At 51.3% G+C, this 19,412-nt stretch overlaps 2 protein-coding genes across 5 annotated transcripts in view; one reads left to right on the forward strand and one right to left on the reverse strand.

Annotated features, from left to right (window-relative positions):
* The window catches only part of DDB2 (damage specific DNA binding protein 2), a 37,400-nt gene extending 30,074 nt beyond the window's left edge, over positions 1-7,326 (forward strand). For 2 of the 4 annotated variants that reach the window (XM_070487640.1, XM_014861314.3), the window contains 7 exons: positions 2,487-2,632; positions 3,954-4,053; positions 4,145-4,322; positions 4,650-4,792; positions 6,245-6,409; positions 6,558-6,603; positions 6,925-7,326. In XM_070487640.1, the coding sequence (XP_070343741.1) occupies positions 2,487-2,632; positions 3,954-4,053; positions 4,145-4,322; positions 4,650-4,792; positions 6,245-6,409; positions 6,558-6,603; positions 6,925-6,974 (828 nt within the window). In that variant the 3' untranslated portion in view covers positions 6,975-7,326. The remainder of the gene's footprint in view (positions 1-2,486; positions 2,633-3,953; positions 4,054-4,144; positions 4,323-4,649; positions 4,793-6,244; positions 6,410-6,557; positions 6,604-6,924) is intronic. The other 2 variants (XM_070487639.1, XM_070487641.1) reach the window with 2 other exon arrangements.
* An 82-nt stretch (positions 7,327-7,408) lies between these two features.
* Positions 7,409-15,395, reverse strand: ACP2 (acid phosphatase 2, lysosomal). The gene is made up of 11 exons (XM_014861318.3): positions 14,648-15,395; positions 13,967-14,062; positions 13,576-13,662; positions 12,388-12,540; positions 12,182-12,280; positions 12,009-12,098; positions 11,432-11,564; positions 10,643-10,725; positions 10,424-10,530; positions 10,130-10,305; positions 7,409-8,339 (listed from the first exon to the last, which is right to left on the reverse strand). The coding sequence occupies exons 1-11, from the start codon at positions 14,759-14,761 to the stop codon at positions 8,206-8,208; spliced, it is 1,272 nt and encodes a 423-aa protein (XP_014716804.1). The 5' UTR covers positions 14,762-15,395; the 3' UTR covers positions 7,409-8,205.
* Positions 15,396-19,412: the final 4,017 nt, after the last annotated feature.

Here is a 19,412-nt window from a genome sequence, read left to right on the forward strand (position 1 = left end):
CTAGTTGTGGCATGTGGGACGCCACCTCAGCATGGCCTGGTAAGTGGTGCCATGTCTGCGCCCAGGATCTGAACCGGCGAGACCCTGGGCCACCGAAGCGGAGCACGTGAACTGAACCACTCAGCCATAGGGCCAGCCCCTGGGTCTACTTTTAAAGTATGTTAATTACAATTATTTTAAAGCCTGTGTTTAATAGCCCCCATATCTCGATCTCTTGTGAGTGTCCCTCAACTGTTGTTTTCTTCTCTGAATTATTGGTTATTTGGTCTCGCCTACCAATTTGCTGGATAATTTTAGATTCAATGTCAAATATTGTATGTGAAAACTTGTAGCAATAATTTAAAGTTCTGAGCGGTATTATTTTCCCTCAGAGAGAATGAATTTTTTTCCCTTGGCAGGTAGGTAGGCTGAAAGCAGATCATCTTAATCTGGTCAGAGATTGAAATTATTGGAATCTGGACTTCGATCTTTGTGAGGGATGGTCTGTTTCTAGTCTGCTCTTATTTCTAGGGTGTCAGGGATGCTGACTAAAAGCTGGATTTTCCCAATGTCTCTCCTCCTCGGTAGGTGTGAACTCCAGCCTTTGCCCCCGTGACCTATGAGACTGACAAAACCTCTGCTCGTCTTCTCAGCCTTTACGCCACCACTTTCTGCTCCGCTTCTGTGCAGTTCTCTTCTCTGCTCCTCAGCCACAGCTGTCTATCCTGCATATGCCTCCAGAGGATAAGCAGCTTCCCACGGTCGGGCTTACCTTTCTGCTTCTCTCCTCTCTAGGACCTTGGTCTTCAAATTCTTGATGCCTCAGTAGCGCTCCGGTGACTTCAGAAACCTTTCTCTAAAGACATATATTTTATCTTCCTTTTCTAGTTGTTCTCGACAGTAGGTTGGCCTAACAAGCTAACCCACCAAGACTGGAAATCTCAATATATTTCTTTTTCGTATTTTGCCCAGGTTTTGTTCATCCTTCTCAGTGTAAGAGTTGGTCATAACCACTTAGTCCACACTTGTTAGAGGAACACTCGTGCAATTTAACTTGAAATGCTTATATACGTGTTTATCACTAATGCTTTGACCAAGGGCCAGTCCTTTCCTTGGAGTAAGGGTCCCCTGATTAGGGTTCACCTGGTCTGACATAAACCACACCCTTAATGTATTCTTTATACGATCTCATTTCCATTTCCTTAAAGTGGAGACATAATTTTAAAGATATTTGTGAAGCCATCTTATTGTAGATTCTTTTACAATTTTTATTATTTCTCACCTTAATCATTTATAAGTATCTTACTCATGCTTAATTTGACAACTATTATTTTTAGCAACTCATTTTTATCTGGTTTTTCCAAAGCATTCAACTTGGCTTTCATAGAAATAACTCTGGTCTTTCTTTTTGCATGTATTTCATCGGTTTCATTGAATTACATTTAATTAAATGTTTAAAGTTTAAGTGTTTAATTGTTTAATAAATTACATGTAATTAAATTATATGTCTAATTAGATTACATAATTATAATGAAACATACAACTGGCTTATACGGGTTTAAGAACAAACACAACTAACCCTTGGAGCAGATTCTTTTACTGGCAGCAAGGATTTGGCCGACGAAAGGTGTCAGTTAGAACGTATTAGAGAGGGAATGGAGAGTGCCAGTTATTCTGTTGAGTGAGTTAAGTGAATGTCGTGGAAGAGGCCTTGTAGGGGTCTGCGAGGCTGCGCTAGCAGCAGGACAAGGAAGCAGTGGAACGGGAGCTCTCGGGGACGCCAAGTTCTCAAACCAGTGCCGGCTACATAGGCAGCACTAAAGAAAGTTAACGCTGTCGGTGTTATCATGACTGTCTTCATCATCATTGTCTGGGATGTCTGGAAGAAATAGGGAGGAGCTCAGATCTGACTCCTGCCCTCCTAACCCAGCCACTGATGTGAGCTGAAGCTCTTCTAAAAAGAGGGCTGTGCGGTAAACCATGGGATATCCACACAGGGACTACTTCTCGGCGATAAAATGGGACGAGCTCTACAAACACAGCAACTTGGATGAATCTCGGGGCTTTATGCTTAGGGAAACGAAGGAAGGCAGTTTCAGAAGGTTGCACACCATATGATTCGTTTATATGACAGTCTCTAAAAGGCAAAACCATGGTGATGGAGACCAGATCGGGGAGAAGGTTGGAGGCAGGGTGGGACTACAGTGGGAGAACAGAACTGTTTTGCATACTGATATGGTGGTGTTTATTCAAATCTACGCATATGTTAAAATTCATAGAACTGTATACCAAAAACAACCAAATTTACTGTCTATTTATTTAAAAAATAAAACTAAAACTTAAGAAATACAGGGCACCATGGAGAGCATCCTAATGTCTAGGTGTCTAAGCTGGCCTGGCCCAAGTGCTGCCTGCCTGGCTCTTCTCTTGGGGCAGAGTATGCGTACCCAGGCCTCATCCTCTTCCTGGGCCTCATCACTCACTGGCTTTTCTCTTCCTCGTGTTAGATTGGAGCTGGAGGGAGCATCACTGGGCTGAAGTTTAACCCTCTCAATACCGACCAGTTTTTCACCTCCTCAATGGAGGGAACAACTAGGCTGCAAGACTTTAAAGGCAACACTCTCCGAGTTTTTTCCAGCTATGACACCTGCAAGTGAGTAGTTTAACTAGGAGGGGAAAGGGCTTCCAGGCTCTCAGTGCAGTTCTGGTGAGAGCATCCAGGTCCCCTTTCTTTTACTCAGACTTGGCACAGGGAGGAAAGGAAAGGTGTTAGCCACTTTCCACCTTCCCTCTCTTTTCTCACACTCTTTCTTTAGCTCCTCTTACTCTGGTCCAGGCGGGTTACTGCTTCGGGGAGGGCTTCTGGAGCCTCAGCTCATCTCAGCGAGGGTAGGGCTGATGCTCTTCTGTACATCATTCCTATATCAGATTAGACCTGGATGCTCACTAGACAAGTCAGCGTGGCGTTGGCCTAGAAAGCCGCCTAGAGCCTGGAGCAGGAACCAAGAACTTCAGATTTCATCCCCTACATTTGCAGGGCTGTAAGGACCCCACCAGCTTCTTGATGGAAGCTTGAATGGATAGAATCACAAAGCACCTTGGGCTCCCCAGGACCAAGCGGCTGGAGAAACTGCAAAATACTTGTCACTTTGATCTCTAGCCAGAGACACAACTGACTGCTCCCTAAGGGCCTGAGGGTGTGGGCGGCTAACACCGCATGTCATCCTGGGCTGCCCATAGCGTAAGACACCTCCCGCAGTCAGGACAGGTGACTGGACAGATTCAGCTCCAAGTTACCCTTCCACAAGAAACCCTCCCTCTTAGAGACATTTGTAGGGGATACAAAAGGCAGTGTAGCAAGGATTTGAGGGTTTGAGAGAAAAAATGAGTCCGAGCTCTCCTGGCTGGGTATCTGGACCCCTGAAGCACCCCCAACCCAGTGCCTTGGTCCTCAGTCGTCTGAGGGCCAAAAGAGCAAGACAGATTTTCTGGGTTGCATGTGCTTTTTCCCCTAAATGCTCAGAAGGGGGCAGAAGTTCCTTTCTAGCCGGCTCTGAGGAACAAAACTGGGCAGTCCCTGTTTGGTGTGTCATCTTCTTTGGCTCACGAGTGGAGAGTGAAGGGAGGGAGCAATAAAGAATCCTTCTCGGAACCCGGGCGGTAGGGTTGTGGCTAGTGTGGGGACTTGCCGTGTGGCTCCGAGGCGTGGCTGCTTCAGGGACTCTTACTAGCCGAGGAACCTGGGCCCAGCAGTAACTGGACAAATTTCTGAGCCCCATCACCCCCATCCGCTCTGTCTGGGTGGGAAGACATGCTGAGTGTTCCTCGCTGGGAGTCCATGGCAAGACAGTTATTCATTCATTCAACAAATACTGACTGAATGGCTACTCTGTGTTAGACGCTGGAGCTGCAACAGTGCATAAATGGACCTTGCCTCTGTCCCCAAGATCTTACAGCACAGTCTTTCCCTCCAGCTTCTGGTTTTGCAGCCTGGATGTGTCTGCCAAAAGCCGAATGGTGGTCACAGGAGACAACGTGGGCCATGTGATCCTGCTGAACATGGACGGCAAGGAGGTGCGTTCTCTGCATCCCTGACCCTCCCTTTCCCTCCCATACCCCCAGCCTCGGTTCTGTGCCCCACCTTGAACCGAGCTCTTCTCTGCAGCTTTGGAATCTGAGAATGCACAAAAAGAAAGTGACCCATGTGGCCCTGAACCCGTGCTGTGACTGGTTCCTGGCCACAGCCTCCGTAGATCAAACAGTGAAAATCTGGGACCTGCGCCAGGTTAGAGGGAAATCCAGCTTCCTCTACTCGCTGCCGCACAGGCATCCTGTCAACGCAGGTGTGATATACCAGACTTCGTCCTTCCTGCAGGCTGCCCACCTGACCGCTTCTAGGGTTTTCCCTCCAAGTGTAGAAGCCACTGGGTCACGCCTTGACCCCTGATAGCATCAGCCAAGCTGATGTTTTGGGACCTTTCTGACTCGAGCTGCCTCCATCAGCTGCTGAGTATCTAGAATGTTTTTGTTCACAGCCCAGATTCACCGCCTTCCTTCCACCCCTATGGAGAGGAGTGGGAGGGGGTGTGCCCTGCAAGAGAAGGCCTGCGAGGGGCCGGGACCCCAGGGGGCTGTGGTTTCTTCAGCTCAGGGGCTTTTCACTTTGCCAGCTTGTTTCAGTCCCGATGGAGCCCAGCTCCTGACCACTGACCAGAAGAGCGAGATCCGGGTTTACTCTGCCTCCCAGTGGGACTGCCCCCTGAACCTGATCCCACACCCTCACCGCCACTTCCAGCACCTGACGCCCATCAAGGTGAGTGATGGAAGGAAGAGCGTGATCGTGGGACAGTCGGTGGGGAGAGGGCAGACACAGAAGCCTTTAATCCCAGATCTCTTCCTGCCCTGACACAAAGCACTCTCTTATCCCCCGGCTCTTCTGCTCCTTTTGTCCCACTTCGGCAATCCCATCTGGCTGGGTTTGCTTTGTGTCCTTCTGATAAGCTATTTCTATCTTGAGCTATTTCAGCCCAGCCCCATCTCCTCACCGGGCATTCTCTGAGATCGCAATCCTCTGTTCCGCTCTCACCTGAACTGTGTGTAGCTGATCCACACGCTAACCTTAGCCTTCTCTCGCCTCAGTCCCCTTGCCTTACAATCTTCAAGTCTTGCGATTCCTTCCTGCCCAATCCCCCCGTGCTGTCTCCTTCCCCAGTTCTGCTCTCCTAGTTTGTATTCTTTCCCAGAACCACAGCCATCGCCAGGTTTCACGCCTGTATTTCTTTGGTCATATAGCATACTGGTGGGAGCGCTGTTTTCAGGTAGGCAGAAACCCCTGGGTTAGAATCTTTGGGCAAATGACTTAAATTTTGGATTTCAGTTTCCTCATCTATAAAAAGGGAATAATAGTATCTAACTGACAGGGCTGTTGGGAGGATGAATCAGTATTCTTAAAGCACGTGGCGCCACGCCTAGCGTCTGGTAAGTACTCAGTAAATGGTGAGTGTCAGAGTGGCCGGCACATAGATCACCTCCAGGCTCTTAATAACATCAAGGGTCCTGCACCAGTTGGTGTTCCCGTTGACCCATCTGTCCTCATCCCCCACTTCGTGTCCAGCCAGGCCAGCTTACGGCTTCCCAGGCGTGACATGTGGGTGACTTATTTCCAAACCATTGCACATACCACTTCTTCCTTCCTGCTAACCATGTCCGTCCTCCTTCAAAACTTCTTGAGCTTTCTTAGGAAAATCCCATCCAATTCTGACATTCCATTAACTGCCAGATTTGTTTTCAGCAGGGTAATCTGGGGGACAGAGGTTTCCTCCCCCTTCTTAGCCACTAGTCATGTCATACTCTTCTTATTCATGTGGATGGAGGAGGGTTAGCAGTGGGCTTCCTTTGGAACCTATGTCCTGTTCAGTTTTGGTTACCAGAGGCTTTTTGCTTTGTTGTAGGCTTACCTCTTTGGTTAATGTCTGGGTGAGGCTGATGTTAACACATTCATCAGTTGATATGATCTTAGAATACAGAAGAGAGAGAAGGCCCATAGGTGTCCTAAGGGCCAGGAAGGCCAGCTGGGCATTTAAAATTTGCAGTGGTAGATGTACACACAATTGAAAACCATTCTTGTAATTTCATGTACGTCTTATTTCCATTATTAAAGTTATTGGCAATTGTATTCACAATTGTCAGTGGCAAAGAATACTTTTGATGTCCCTCTTGGTAGCCTTCTGCATTTACTCTCATGACCAGCCTCTCCATCTCCTAGGCAACCTGGCATCCTCGGTACAACCTCATTGTCGTGGGCCGATACCCAGATCCTAATTTCAAAAGTTGTACCCCCTATGAATTAAGGACGATCGATGTGTTTGATGGAAGCTCAGGGAAGATGATGCATCAGCTCTATGACCCAGAATCTTCTGGTATCATTTCGGTGAGGCTTGGGACCTCAAATAATGGGAGGAAGCAGGGATTCAACCTACTTGACTGACCAAAAATGACCGGAAATTAGTGCTTGGGTACCCTGCTTTATCTCTGCCGATAGCTTCACCCCGCCTCATCTTATCCCCTTGTCTCTGCAGCTCAATGAGTTCAATCCCATTGGGGACACGCTGGCCTCTGTGATGGGTGAGTGAAGTAGGTTATATCTCAGACTGGCCAAGCCCGACCCTACTCCTCAGGGTTCAGTGCAGGCTAACCTCAGCCTAGCCCTGCCGCTCTGCCACCTTCATCCTAGAGTAGCAGTCAGTAAAGAAAATAACCGCGAGATAGTGGTCTCTTTGGCCCAAGCCCTCCAGAGCCTTTTGCTTTGTCTTGGTCATGGCAATGCCTGGCTGCTGTCTAGTTTCCTGGTATTTCCTTACCCAGTCTTAGGTTCCCTGGGCCAGCCCCAAGCTCTCAGAGACTGGTAACAGAAGGTTCGAGTAAGACTGGTCTCACTCCTCCTAGGTTATCACATTCTCATTTGGAGCCAGGAGGAAGCTGGGATGCGGAAGTGAGAGACATTAATGAAGGTGTGGGCCAAGCAGGGCTTGGAGCCACACGAGAACAAGTCCTGCAAGAAGAGGCGGCTGTGTGTTAAAGGGCAAAGGTATCCAAGTCTTAGGGTTGGAGCAGGGGCACTGTGGCATGGGACACTATGGGACTGGGACACTGGCATGTTTCTGTTCTGGACTCAGCTCCAGAAACTTCTCTAGAGTTGGCGACCCAGCTGCTCCAGAGGTCTCTGCTGTATCTAACCTAAAGCCAAGCTACTTTTTTCCTTTCTGACGTGCAGTGGCAGAGCGATCAGGTAGTGGTTTCCGATGTGTGTTCACTGTTGACATGGCAATAAAAGAATACCCAACTGAGCTTCTGAGTGGATCTTCCAGCACCGACCTGGTCAGAGGGCTCCTTGGGTCCCCCAAGTGAAGAAAAGGCACAGAAAACATACTAAGCATCCAAAACTTTCATTCTCTGGAAGCTGCGTCAGTCCTATTCTGGGCCACAGTCAAGAGCTGTCCAGCTCACAACCTGCGTTTACCTCAGATCCCTGGAGACCCCAGCCCAGCTGCGAGGGACAGTTTCATGACTCTGTACCACAGTTCACTCCCCACCCACCTCTTCCCACCCCCTCCCAAGTCCAAACAGCCTTCCGACCTGCTCAAGCTGCAGGGCTGACAAAGCTGCCTGAAGCATTGTTTCTGGCTCTAATGGTTACTTCAGCCAGATGAAGGAAAACTGGGTTGGCTGGCTACTGGGTGATCTGGTTCCTTGGTGGCCAATGTTTGTACCCCCAATGTTGTGCAGTTTTTCCCACTAAAATAAGTACTGAGAGGCAAGACTGTGTCCTCTGAGCCATTTGCCAAAGATTCCAGGCTGGAAGAAAGAGAGCAGGGCTGGCTGGAGGCGCAGGGCAGATCAAGTACCCACTCCTTCATTTTTTTATACCAGGTCCTGAGTGAAACTTGAATACCTGTCTACATTTCAGGTCCTTAGGGAACATGGAGGAAGCAAATCCTGTTTGGAGAAAGCCAGTGTCCAACACAATACTTGGTAAACATCAGGCGTGTAAATGCTGAGTGACAGGTCCATGGGCCAAGCCGAGTTCCACTTGTTCATTAGGTTGGGGTCATCACAGGGAGGCCCAACCCAAGGTTTCCTGTCCATGGGCTGGGGAGCAGCAGCAGTCAGGAGCAAGGGCCCAGCCCACCTCCCCTAGGAGGCAGAGGGAAGGGGGCTGAGTGGTTGTCAGGCGTGATCCTCCCCATCTGCAACGTGGCGGTAGCCAGGAGGCTGGGCCTGCATCCGGAAGAGGACGGTGAGGAGGAGCACTATGAGAAGGAAGAGGATGGAGCCACAGACAGCCAAAGCCACGATCACCTCTGAACACGGAGAGAGGGAGAGAAAGGTCATGTCAGCGTTCATTCAACAGACATTTGGGTGCCTACAATACGCCAGGTGCTCTTCTCACAATGGGGATGTACCTGGGTGGCCAAGACACAGGCTCTGCCCTCAGGGATTTTACATTCCAGGAGGAGAGTCAGTAAACAAGCAAATGGCAGGAATGATGGGCAAGGGCAAATACCGTAAAGAAAAACAAAGATAAGGGGGAAAGGATGGAGAGGTAGGTCAGTCAGGGCAGGTGTCACTGAGGAAGTGACAATTTGAACAGAGACCTGGAGTCCCAGAGTGAGAGACAGAAAGATCTGAGAGCAGAGTGTCCTGGGGTTGGGGGCTGTAGACAGGAAGCACATGCCAAAGGCCCTGATGTGGGAATAGGCTTGGCATGTTCTTCCATCAGAAGAAAGTCAGTATCGCTAGAGCAGAGTGCGTGAGGGGCAAGCAGGAGGTGAGGGTGGAGGACCAGACCAAGACGGGCCCGGAAGGCCACAGTGAAGAACTCAGAATCTCTTCCAAATGTGATGGGAAGCCCCTGGAAGATCCCGAGAAGGGGATGATGCAACTGACTTATGTTTTTAAAAACACTCTGCTGTGCTGAGAGACTGGCAGGGACAAGAAGAGAATCGGAACATTAGGAAGGTTTTCAGTAGGTCAGGCAAGAGACTGGTAGATTGAACAAGGGAGCAAGAGCATGTATTTTAAAGATTGAGCTGAGAGGATCTGCTAGTGGGTTGGATGTGGGGTGTGAGAAAGCGGGTATTCAGGTAACTCCTAGGGTTATACTATGCAACTGGGTGATTAACGTGGCATTTAATAAGATGGGGAAGCCTGGAGGAAGAGCAGATTTGGGAGGAAGAGCGTTTGGTTTTAGACATAGCAACTTTGAGATGCCCTAGTTGACATCCATGTGGAGACCAAGTCGGCAGCTGGATGTGTGAGTCTAGCTCAGAGAAGAGGTCAGGAATCTGCTAGTCACACAGATGGAACTTAGCGTGGAGATGATATATGAAGCCCTGAGGTTGGATGAGATCGCCGTGGGAGTGGGCACCGATGGGGAAAGGGCCGAGATGAGCCCTAGGCCATCCACTGTTCAGAGGAGAAGCCAATAAGGAAGCTGCCTGTAATTCAGGAGGGAAATCAGAGAAGCCAAGGAAGTGTTTAAGGGAGGAGGGCCCAATTATGTAATGCTGCTGAGAGGTGAGAAGCTGATAAGAACTGGTCATTGGTCCTTGACGAGAGTGGTTTCAATGAGTGAAAGGTGACATAAAACCATCTAGTGTGAGGCCCAGAGAATGGGCGGTGAGGAAGCAAAACCAGAGTCTAGGCAACTCTTGGAAGGATTCCATGGGAACAGAAACGGAGTGGCAGCTGGAGAAAGATGTGGGCTTAAGAGCTTTCTGTTAGGCTTTTGAAATGGGACTGATCCAGTAGAGAGGAAGCACGGAGGTCCTGGTGGAGGTGAGAAGAGATGGACCCAGAGTATAAGGTTGGCCTTCACCAGCAGCTTATACCAGCAAGTAAGCCGCAAGATCTGGTGGTGGGAGAAGGAGACAATTCTCTCCTGGTTGCTTTTACTTTCTCAGTGATAGGAAGTGAGGGCATCACCTGAGGGTGAAGGGTAGGGAGGTGTAAGATGCGCTCAGGGTGGGAAGGTGAACTGTCCAGGGGCATGTGGAGATGGCTGGAAGTGTGTGCCAGCTCTCAAGACCTGTGCAGAGGACGCTACAGTTGTGCTCAGACATGACTAGCACAGAGGCAGGCAGCAGCTCACCTGTGTCTGCAGGCCCGCTTGCCAGCTTGCACTCCTGCTGCCAGTCCTTGGGCACGACAGGCTCTGTGAGGTGAAGAAAGTCCTGCAGCGGGCAGCGCTGAGGGCAGCCAGGCAGGCTCAGCGGCCAGGGGGCCTTGTTACTCTCATTCCGAAAGTACATCTCCACTGAGAAATTACTGCGGGTTGACAGGAAACAAGATGGGGGCCGCTCAGCAAGCCTGTAACAGAGTCCTCGGGCTGCCCACAGCCACCATGCGAGTGCCCCTCCCGAGGGCAGCTGGTAGGTCCACTCACCCATTGTCTTCCTGGTACAGTTCAAATATGTGGCAGGAGGCGTAGGGGGCTTGTTCACCATTGTAGACATCCAGTGCCATTTGCAGAGCAACGAGGGTGGTGTCGTGCTGTAAGGGAGAGGGGCTGCCCATCAGCACTGCTCCCCTGCACCCCAGGCACTAAATAGAGAAATCGAGCCCCTTGCTTGACATGAGCACGCTAGGGACTATGGGAGCTTACCGCGGAGTAAACCAGCAGCTTAGGGAGCTGGGAGGCGGTTGCCATGAGGGTCAGGTTCTTCCGTATCTGAGCCAGCAGGACTCCTGAAGGAGAACAGTCCTCAGGGTCAGGAGCTCCAGCCATCACTGTTGGCAGACCCATCTGTGGCCCTCTCACCCTCTGCTAGTCCCGGGGCTGTCTGGTCACCAGCACAGGGGACTCCTTAGGTTCACGGGGACCATGGGGAAACTCTACAGCACCTCCTGCTCTCTAAGCACTTTCACATGCACAGAGGGGAGCAAGGTAAGACATGAAATCTATCCGTATTTCAACACAGATGTAGAAACCTGGCCGTTTATAAATGAGCCACTAGACCCTGCCTGTGAAGAGTTACTAGCTTGGAACAAACATAAACTTAAGATTGCTCAGAGCACACAAGATGGTGGCTCGAGGCCAGGGGAACTGTGCCATGTGCAGACTCTGAAAACTACTGAGACATCAGAAAGCTTTGACAGCTGGCACTCCCCTGGGTGCTCAGATTAGGAAACTAGCAGGTGTATTGCTCTGAGCCTTCTGTCAAAGTGGCTCCCAGGGGTTCTCTGGAGGGAGTTATTCATTTAAAGGGAAGGAGGGTCTTCTGACATGGGTGAAACTCAAGAATATGAATGGCAGAAAAGCAGCACAATCTGGTTTTGAAAGAGCAGAAAACATTACAGGAAGAGAAGTAAGTGTGTGAGAAGCTCCCAACGGCAGATTTTTAATGCTCTAGAGTCCTGGGGAGGGGAGTGACATGCTGCTCTCGTCACTCACCCCCCTGAAGCCGGGCCTTCTCTGCCTGCTCGTGGATCCCGAAGAGGAAGCGGAAGCTGAAGTCCTTTAGCCGCCTCAGACGCTGCATGGTTTGGGGTGAGGCCCAGGGCGGCAGGACCAGCCCGTGTGTTTGCTGTGCATCACAGTGGGCAGGTTAGCTCCCCGGGGACCTCTCTGGGGACAGCGCTCTGCCCCAGTGGGAAGGTGCCTGCGTGTGTGAGGGGAGGGAGAGGACAGGAGAGGTAGAGCAGAGGGACTGGAACCAGGAGATGGGGCGGACACTCGAGGCTGCAGGGCACGGGAAAGGAGGCTCAGGCACAAAAAAGCGTGACTCAGCGGAGTGGCGTCGGACACCACGAGAGCTCTGGGTGGAGAGGAGCAGGAACTGCTGACATTAATAAACTATTTCCCACTCTGGGGTTCTTTTTCACCCATGAAGGAAGTTCCCTTGTTTCACAAGAAGCCTGCCTGGACCTCCTCGGTGGGAATGGTCTCCAGGCATTGTGTTCTACTGGTCCTGGTCACCTGGGCCTGCTGAGGTGTGAGAAGTCACGCCGGGGACCCGAAGCGGGCTCACCTCACAGAAGAGCGTGTCATAGACATTCCAGACGGTCTCCAGGGTCATGTCTGTAAGCCCTGTCTCGTTGGCCACCATATCGAGAAATTGCTATGAGAAACGGGTCAGGGCATCAGTGCTGCCCTGGGGGAAAGGAAGGACAGTGTGATGGCCTCCACCTCAGCCCCACTCACTGCATTCCGAATACTCTCATTCTGATACTCTGGCGTCTGCCGGGTCTCGTTCTGCAGCTGCTCATAACGGGGACATGGGCCCAACGGGAACTTCAGCAGCTGCAGGCGGAAGGGGGGAAGCAGAGGCAGAGGAGGAGTCGGCCCAGCAGGCCCATGGCCAGGGTTGTTCCTCTCACCGCCTTCAAGGAGGGGCTGGCCACTCTTACCCTGTCCTCGGCAACGGGCACTGTGTGGACGGGGATGGGCTGCCAAGAGATGTTTGGGTTGAAGCGCTGCATCCCTTCGGGAGGGAAGAGTCCAGCCAGATTGGCCTCAGCACTCATGAGAGTGCGGTCAAAGTCTGTGCTTCGCACGTAAACCTGCAGAGACGACAAGACGAGTCTCGCTGGGGGGTGGGGCAGGGGAGCTTGGGCCCGTCGGCGGGGCCCCGGGGGGAGAACCTGTTCTTGAGGGTTATCCAGCAAACTGTAAACAGCACTCATCTGGCCCCTCTCCGTCCTTCTTCCCAGCAAAGGCCCAAACGCTCCGCTGGGGGCTCACGCTCACCACTCTGTGAAGAACCGTGCGGATGGCTCTAGTTCAGATGCCCCTCCCAGTCCAAAGTGCTTAGTAAGGCTGGTTTTATAACATCTGTCTCCCTATCTAGACCAGGGTCCTTGAGGGCAGAAACTGTCGCCAACGGCACCCCCCTTTATAAACCAGCTTCGAGACCAGGGATAGGAAGCCAGATAGGGAACAGAGAGAATTGCTTGTGAAAAGGGAGGACACTGTGGGGAAGGGACGATCAGGACAGAGTGGCCCTCAAGGGAACAATAACAACATCTAGAGACTCTTGAGACAGCCGTGGCTGACAGCAGTAACCAGAGGAACAGCTATTCCCATCCCTGGGGTGGGGAGATAGCCTCAAGGAGCCAGCACACTTGCCAGTCTTCCCTGACATGCCCTCTCTACGTATATCTTCCCTGCTACCTTTATCGCCTGGCCCTGTGTGGTTTGTCATGGGTCACCCCCGCTACATTCTTAAGCTCCACAAAGACAGAGATCCCATCTGTGTGGTGCACCACTGTCTACAAAGTGCTAGCACAGGGGTTGGCCTTTCGCAGGTATTAATAAATGTCTTGGATGGAAAATCCGAGTTATTTCACAAGCGTCAGAAACGACTTTGCCAGGCATCCCTAAAGTCTGAGCTTGGATGCTTGACCAGTTTTGCCTCTTCTCAGCCAAGCAGGGGCAACTCAGCCTCTTGGCTCTGTTTTAGAAGCTCCTGGATGTCTTGTCCTGCAGTTATAACCAAAACGCACGGAGGGAAGTCAGAGCACCCAGACTCACCCTTAGGCTCCCGGGGTGAGGACAGCAGAGCCCATTTCCCTTGCCTCTTGAGCTCCCAGCCTTACCTCTTGCCGGTGGTAAGAGGTGTTGAGAAAGCCATCGTAGCGCTGCCGTAGAGCCTGGCCCAGCTCCCAGTGCTGTAGCATCCCGTCCTGTGGGCAACCCAAGGGTTAGGAGGGTGCAGAGGGAACAGATGGCTTGTTAGGTCCCACAGGGCTTAGGCACTGTGGCTTCCCAAGTTTACACCTGGCTGGAAGTAGGAGTGGGTTAGTCTGACCCCAGAAGTCATTTATTAAGTGGCCGGCTGTGCATGGCATTGTGTGTGCCCATTTTCATCTGGTCAAACTGAGCACTCACATGGGAAATAGAGTTTGGTGGGGCCCCAAGGTCTGTAGCCTGCTCTAGAGGTCACTCGTTCTACAGCTCATCCTGAGGGAAGGTTTGCTTCTGACCCACCTTGGTTAGCTGACCAAATCCCTGGGGCCATTTGTCTTCCTGATAGGGGTCTTTGGGATATGTCTTCACTGGCGAGCGGTCTCCATGTCGGTACAGCTGAGGAAGGAAAATGGTTTGCCTACAGGTCAGTAGGGTCGCCTTAATGGGGACACGGAGCCCACCTCTGCCCCATGATGGGGAGGGAAGCTTCCTTCCCTCTGGGAAGCCTTAACTCTACCCACTGCAAAAGACCCCAACCCAGATGTCAGTAACTTCTTTCAGGTTCCAGAGATTCTAACTTGGCTAAGCAATGCCACTGGAGACCATAAGCAAAGGCAAAGGTACAGGTGGGAAAGGAAAAGAGAAATAAAAGCAATGCAAACGGTGGGCGAAACTGGAAAAAAGACCACCAAAGGCTTGTTTAGCGATGAGTCTCTTAACCATTGGACAGACTGATCAGGGCAGACTGATCTGATCTATCTCATGATATAGAACCCCTTACACTCCGCCCCCCAAAATACCCCAGGGCTCCACAAAAATTCCCAACCCGGGCCCCAGCCCCGCAGGCCAGTGTCTCCTCCTAAACCAGCTCCTCCTCCTCCAGACCCCCGACCCCAGCCACAAGCCCCACCCCTCCCTCCACCCGCAGGCCTGTGCCCTTCTAGCTCTGGCGAGCCCGTTGGCGACCCCATCTCTCATTACCAAGGTAACGAAGCGCAGACTCCGGGCCTGGGTGGGTGGCATCACCATCAGGTTCACGCCGAGAAGGAGCTGGAGGAGACCCGCCCGGCTCCAGCCAAACGGTCTACCCGCCATCACCGCTGTAGCCTATGCAGCAAAGAGACTGGAACCCGCTAGCTGGGACCTGAGGCAGCCGCCCGGACGCCCCCTTAAGGACACACGCCGGAAGTGGCCCGCCGCCATCTTGCTAGAGGAGGGGCAGGCGTGGTGGGAGAAGGAGGAATCTAGGGGGCGAATCCATGTAGGAGTTCGCAATCTGGCCGCGGCAGAGGGGCGTGGGAATGCAGCGCGACCTCGCGCAGCAGAAAGGGCTGGAAGACCTGGTTTCTGGAAAGAGCGCTTAGCTCGGCTTTGCCGCTGCCCGCGGAGAGCCCGTCCCGAGGTGGCGCCTGCCCTGGGCAGGATCGTGGCCGGGAGAGCGGGCGCCCCCTCGAAACCGGTGCTGCCGGGCCCGACCCGGCGCAGGATTGGCGCGAGGGGTAGTATAGGGCGCCCTCTCCCCGCCGCTGCCTTCGGGCGGAGTTCCAGCCTCGGCCCTGGCTCTGTTCCCCGGAAGGGGTCTCGTTTGGGGTGCGGGGCACAGCGTGTAAACAGCCCTTTGGACTCCGTGTGTCCTTGAGGTTGGTCCCTGTGTAGCCTGCTGCTCATGGCCTGAGCGAAGCTTCAGGAGCCCTCTCACTTCCCCTTCCAGGCCTTTCCTTGCCCTCCCACTCGTCCAGTTCCAAGTGTGAGTTAATTAGAATCTAGAAGTCATGCCTCTTCCCGAAAGAGTTGGGTTGCACAGGATGTTCAGACTTGGCAAAACCAAAGCAATGAATCCCTAAGGGGGGAATTTCAGACCAATGGAAGGATGTATAGGGGTAAAGGGAAGGAGTATATCATGAAGTGGGAGTAGGTGGGGTTTCTACAGCCTCAGAGGCCCTCCTGGCGTTGACCGTTAGGTTCCGGGGGAGCCAGTTTGGTCTCAGGGCTTTGTGACTGCTCTTGGGGTGACTCACAGCTCCAGGAGGTCAAATCGTAGGTCCTTGGGATGCTTTCATTCAGATCTGTCCACTAGAAGCAAATTACCTCAAATCACTGGGGAAATAAAACCCGTTCAGAACTGTATGGGAGAAAGCAGGGTCATTATCTTGCCATAGGACTCGAGGTTCAATTATTTGTGTATACCTCAGGATCTAAACTTTGCTTCCAGAGTTGTTATGGAGAAATGAATAGAATATGAGAACTGAAGGCTGGGTAGCCAAATAGTTCTTAACCTTCTTATTTAACAACAAGCCCTTTATGAATGTGAGGAAAATTTCGTCCCCTCTCCTCAAGAAAAATGTTCACAGACACAAAAATACATAAGTGGAATTTTGCGTATAATGCCAGGCAGTTCACAAAGACTACCGTAGGCTTCCTAAATCAGCATCTCTGAATCCCTGATCCAACCTATTCCCTTTACTTTAGAGATAAGAAAAACCCAGAAAGAGGAAGTGACTTGTCCAAGGTCACACCATTTAGGAGAATGGATTAAAACTCAAGTTTTCTGATTCCCAAATAGTCTTTATAATGGGCTGTTTCTTGCAGGCTACGCAAACTGCATTGCTAAACCATATTCCGTGGCCCCAAAATACCTTCAGTAAAGAGATTTCTAACAAAGGAAACCTTTTCATGTTGGTGGGGTTGAATGGGCATGGCTACTTGGCAAAATACTGCATATTAGTGGGAGTTTTTGAGAGTTCTGTTTTAATGTGCCCCTTACTCTCCTTGCAAACTGGCCAGATCATGGTGATTTCAGAATATAAATCTTGGGCTCACTAAATTTTGGCAAGTAGAACAAAAATCCCTCAAATTCATCTTTTGCTTTTCTTCCCACTTGCTCAAGTATGTCTATATACTTTGTGCCTGCAAGTATCTCAAGTAGGAGGGTTTGATGGAGCAGATGCTATTTCAATTTATATAACAAGAAACAAATCCAAGAAGGGTGAGAATTACACCATGAGCACATGGTAGAACCAAGAGCTGAGCCCTGGTTTCTTGACCCCCGACTCCTACCAGATGATTCTGTGGTCCCCACACCTTGGTTCCTAACTACAGATGCAAAAAAAAAAAAAAAAAAAGAGAGAGGGACTGGATCCCTGTAGATGGATAAATAGGTATGTGGGCCTACCACAGACCAAATAAATCAGCATCTCTGAAAAGGAGACCAGGTTTGGGAACCATAGGTCTGCCGCGTGTTGGCAGAAGTGAACCCAAATTCAAGCGGGTTAACCACTTTTCCCATCTGAGGAGGCTATTTTGTGTAATGCAGTAAGATGTTTTCTTTGTCTGTTAGTTTGAGTTTGAACTTTTGAGTCTGCTAGATGATATTTGCCTCCTTGCTAGTAACCGTCTCCCAGGGTTATATATGAGCATAAATGGAATAATACATGTAAAGATAATGTAGTAGGGCCTAAGTAAATCTTACTTTTCTTCTTTCCTTTCTGCCGTCTGTATTGTCTCTGAACTCAGAATTCCTGGGTTCTTCTCTACCTCGTGGTTGGGAGGTTGGGCATAAGTTGTTTGAGTGACCTGCAGGATGACCCCCACATCTTGCACCTTTCCAGAAGGGTGAAGGAGGGAGCAAGAAGCAGTTGCCCCAGTTCCTCCCTCTGAACCGTACCTTGTGGCCTGCTTTATGGGAACCTGAGTGCTTTTGGGGGGTTATCGAGTAGTGCACACGACCTTGGGCTGGTGAATGCTCCTATTTTTGCCTCAAGGTGCCCCTTGCTGCAAGGAGAAGCCTCCAGAGTTTCTGGGGGTCAGAAATGGGACTTGGAAGATCCCCAAAGGTGTTTCCAGACATGTTGTCTCCTCTAGGAGCCAAGGACACATGGGGGAGGCCCCACAGGGCTGCATCTGACACTTCCTGTGGGCTGGTGGGGGTGGCGGTGGCAGGGTGAGACGTGTGATTCTGGCTGCAGATCACCTGCCTGCTGGACAGGGCTCGAGGGAGAAGTCCCAGTGGTTGGTCTCCAGAAACTCTGTGGAGACATTGCCAACAGGTTTTGGTCTTCCACCATTTTCCTCTCCCTTCTCCTCTTCATGGGGCGGAGGCTCCTGAGCGGCTGTCACCTGAAGGGGTGGCTCTGGCAGTAAAGCACTGGTAAAGCTCCCTTCTCCTCTACTTGAGATGAGGCTGAGGCTGGCTACCGGGCTTGGGGGAGACGGTGCCCTGACCTGCTTGTTCAGCAAGCGGCTCTAGCCTGGGTCAGACGGCTCCAGATGGGGCTTCTTTGTGGTCCTTGGGCTGTGGGGAGACTAGAGTGTAAGGAGAGGAAGTCGAGGATCAGGAGTGGATGAGAGAGGCTTTTCCCAACTCCAGAAGATAGGGCATCAGGCCCCAGACCAATGTCACATCCCAAGTTCCTTGTAACCAGGTGTTTCAGTGCCATCCAGCTTCTGTGCTGGAGCTGCTGGGGATGGGGAGAGGGGAAGGAGAGAGCTGGATGGATGATGTGAGTGCTGGGACAGAACAGTTCCAGTTTCCCAGGGGCTGGAGTCCCTGGTTTCTACTTTCCCAAGACAACCGGGGCCTCGTGAAAATTGGGGGAGGAACACATGCAAGAGGAATGGAGAGCCTTGTGCTCATGACTCAGGCATGCCCAGACCAGGGTGGGGGCCTTGTGAGGGGATGACCTTGTGATGAGAGGGAACAACAGCAAAGCTGGAGGCAGAACTTAGAGATGGGGGATGTCAGAGGGGCTTTTCTGAAATGTGAAAATGAATACATGGGCAGATTTTGCAACACCACCCAGCCTGCTGTCTTCTCGTCTCTGCTCCCTGGGACCCGCCTGTTCCCCCTGCCCCACCCTCTGCTTCCTCCCATCTTTCACCAAGCTTCTTTTCTATTTCTGCTTTCCCTGTCTTCTCCCATCCTGTTCCCCTATGCCCCCTGTGCACTCTTTCCTGTTCCCTCTCTTCTCCTCTTCCCTGGTGCCCTGTTCATCTCTGTTTCCATCTCTCTGGCTGCCTGCCCTGGCGCCCTTGTCCTTCTGTGCTTTCATGTGGGGCCCATGGGAACTGGAGTTCACAGCAAAACAGGAAGAGCCTGTGAGCAGGAAACTGGGAGTGGGGCAGGGGGTGAACAACCAGCAGTAACCTCAGCTCCTCACCCCCTACATCTGGACCGAAGCATCCCCAGGGCTCCCTGCCTCTCCCACTGCGGCCCACCAGCCCCAGCTTCTTCCCTCTCAGCACTTCACTGGTCCAGCAGACCTGAGAGGCAACAAGATGAGAGTATCCTAGACTCTGACACAGGAGAAACAAAGAGCACAGGGACTGGAGGGAGGACATCTGGATTCTGATCCCAGCTTGGCCACTCAGTGTGTGTGGTCTTGGAAAAGGCTCTCCCAGGAGCTTAGTGTTCTCTGTACGATGGAGCTTATGATATGTACCCTCCCTCCCTCCTGGGGCTGCTCTAAGGATAATAGAGGTAGTGAGGGATTTGTGCATGGAAACAAGCCCTCGGAAGATTGACAACGTACAGATCCAAGGTGATAGGAAGATTGATAGCTGAAAAGATGCGGAGGGCAATAACTGCCACGACTTCTGGAACACTTACTACGTGTCACACATTGTGCTATGATGTATCGTTTAATTCTCATGACAACCTTATGTGGCAAAAACCATTATTTTTATCCCTATTTAAAAATTTTGTTTTTCCTTTGAGGAAGATTAGCCCTGAGCTAACATCTGCTGCCAA

This window comes from Equus asinus, chromosome 17, assembly GCF_041296235.1.
Source record: "Equus asinus isolate D_3611 breed Donkey chromosome 17, EquAss-T2T_v2, whole genome shotgun sequence".
Lineage (NCBI taxonomy): Eukaryota > Metazoa > Chordata > Mammalia > Perissodactyla > Equidae > Equus > Equus asinus.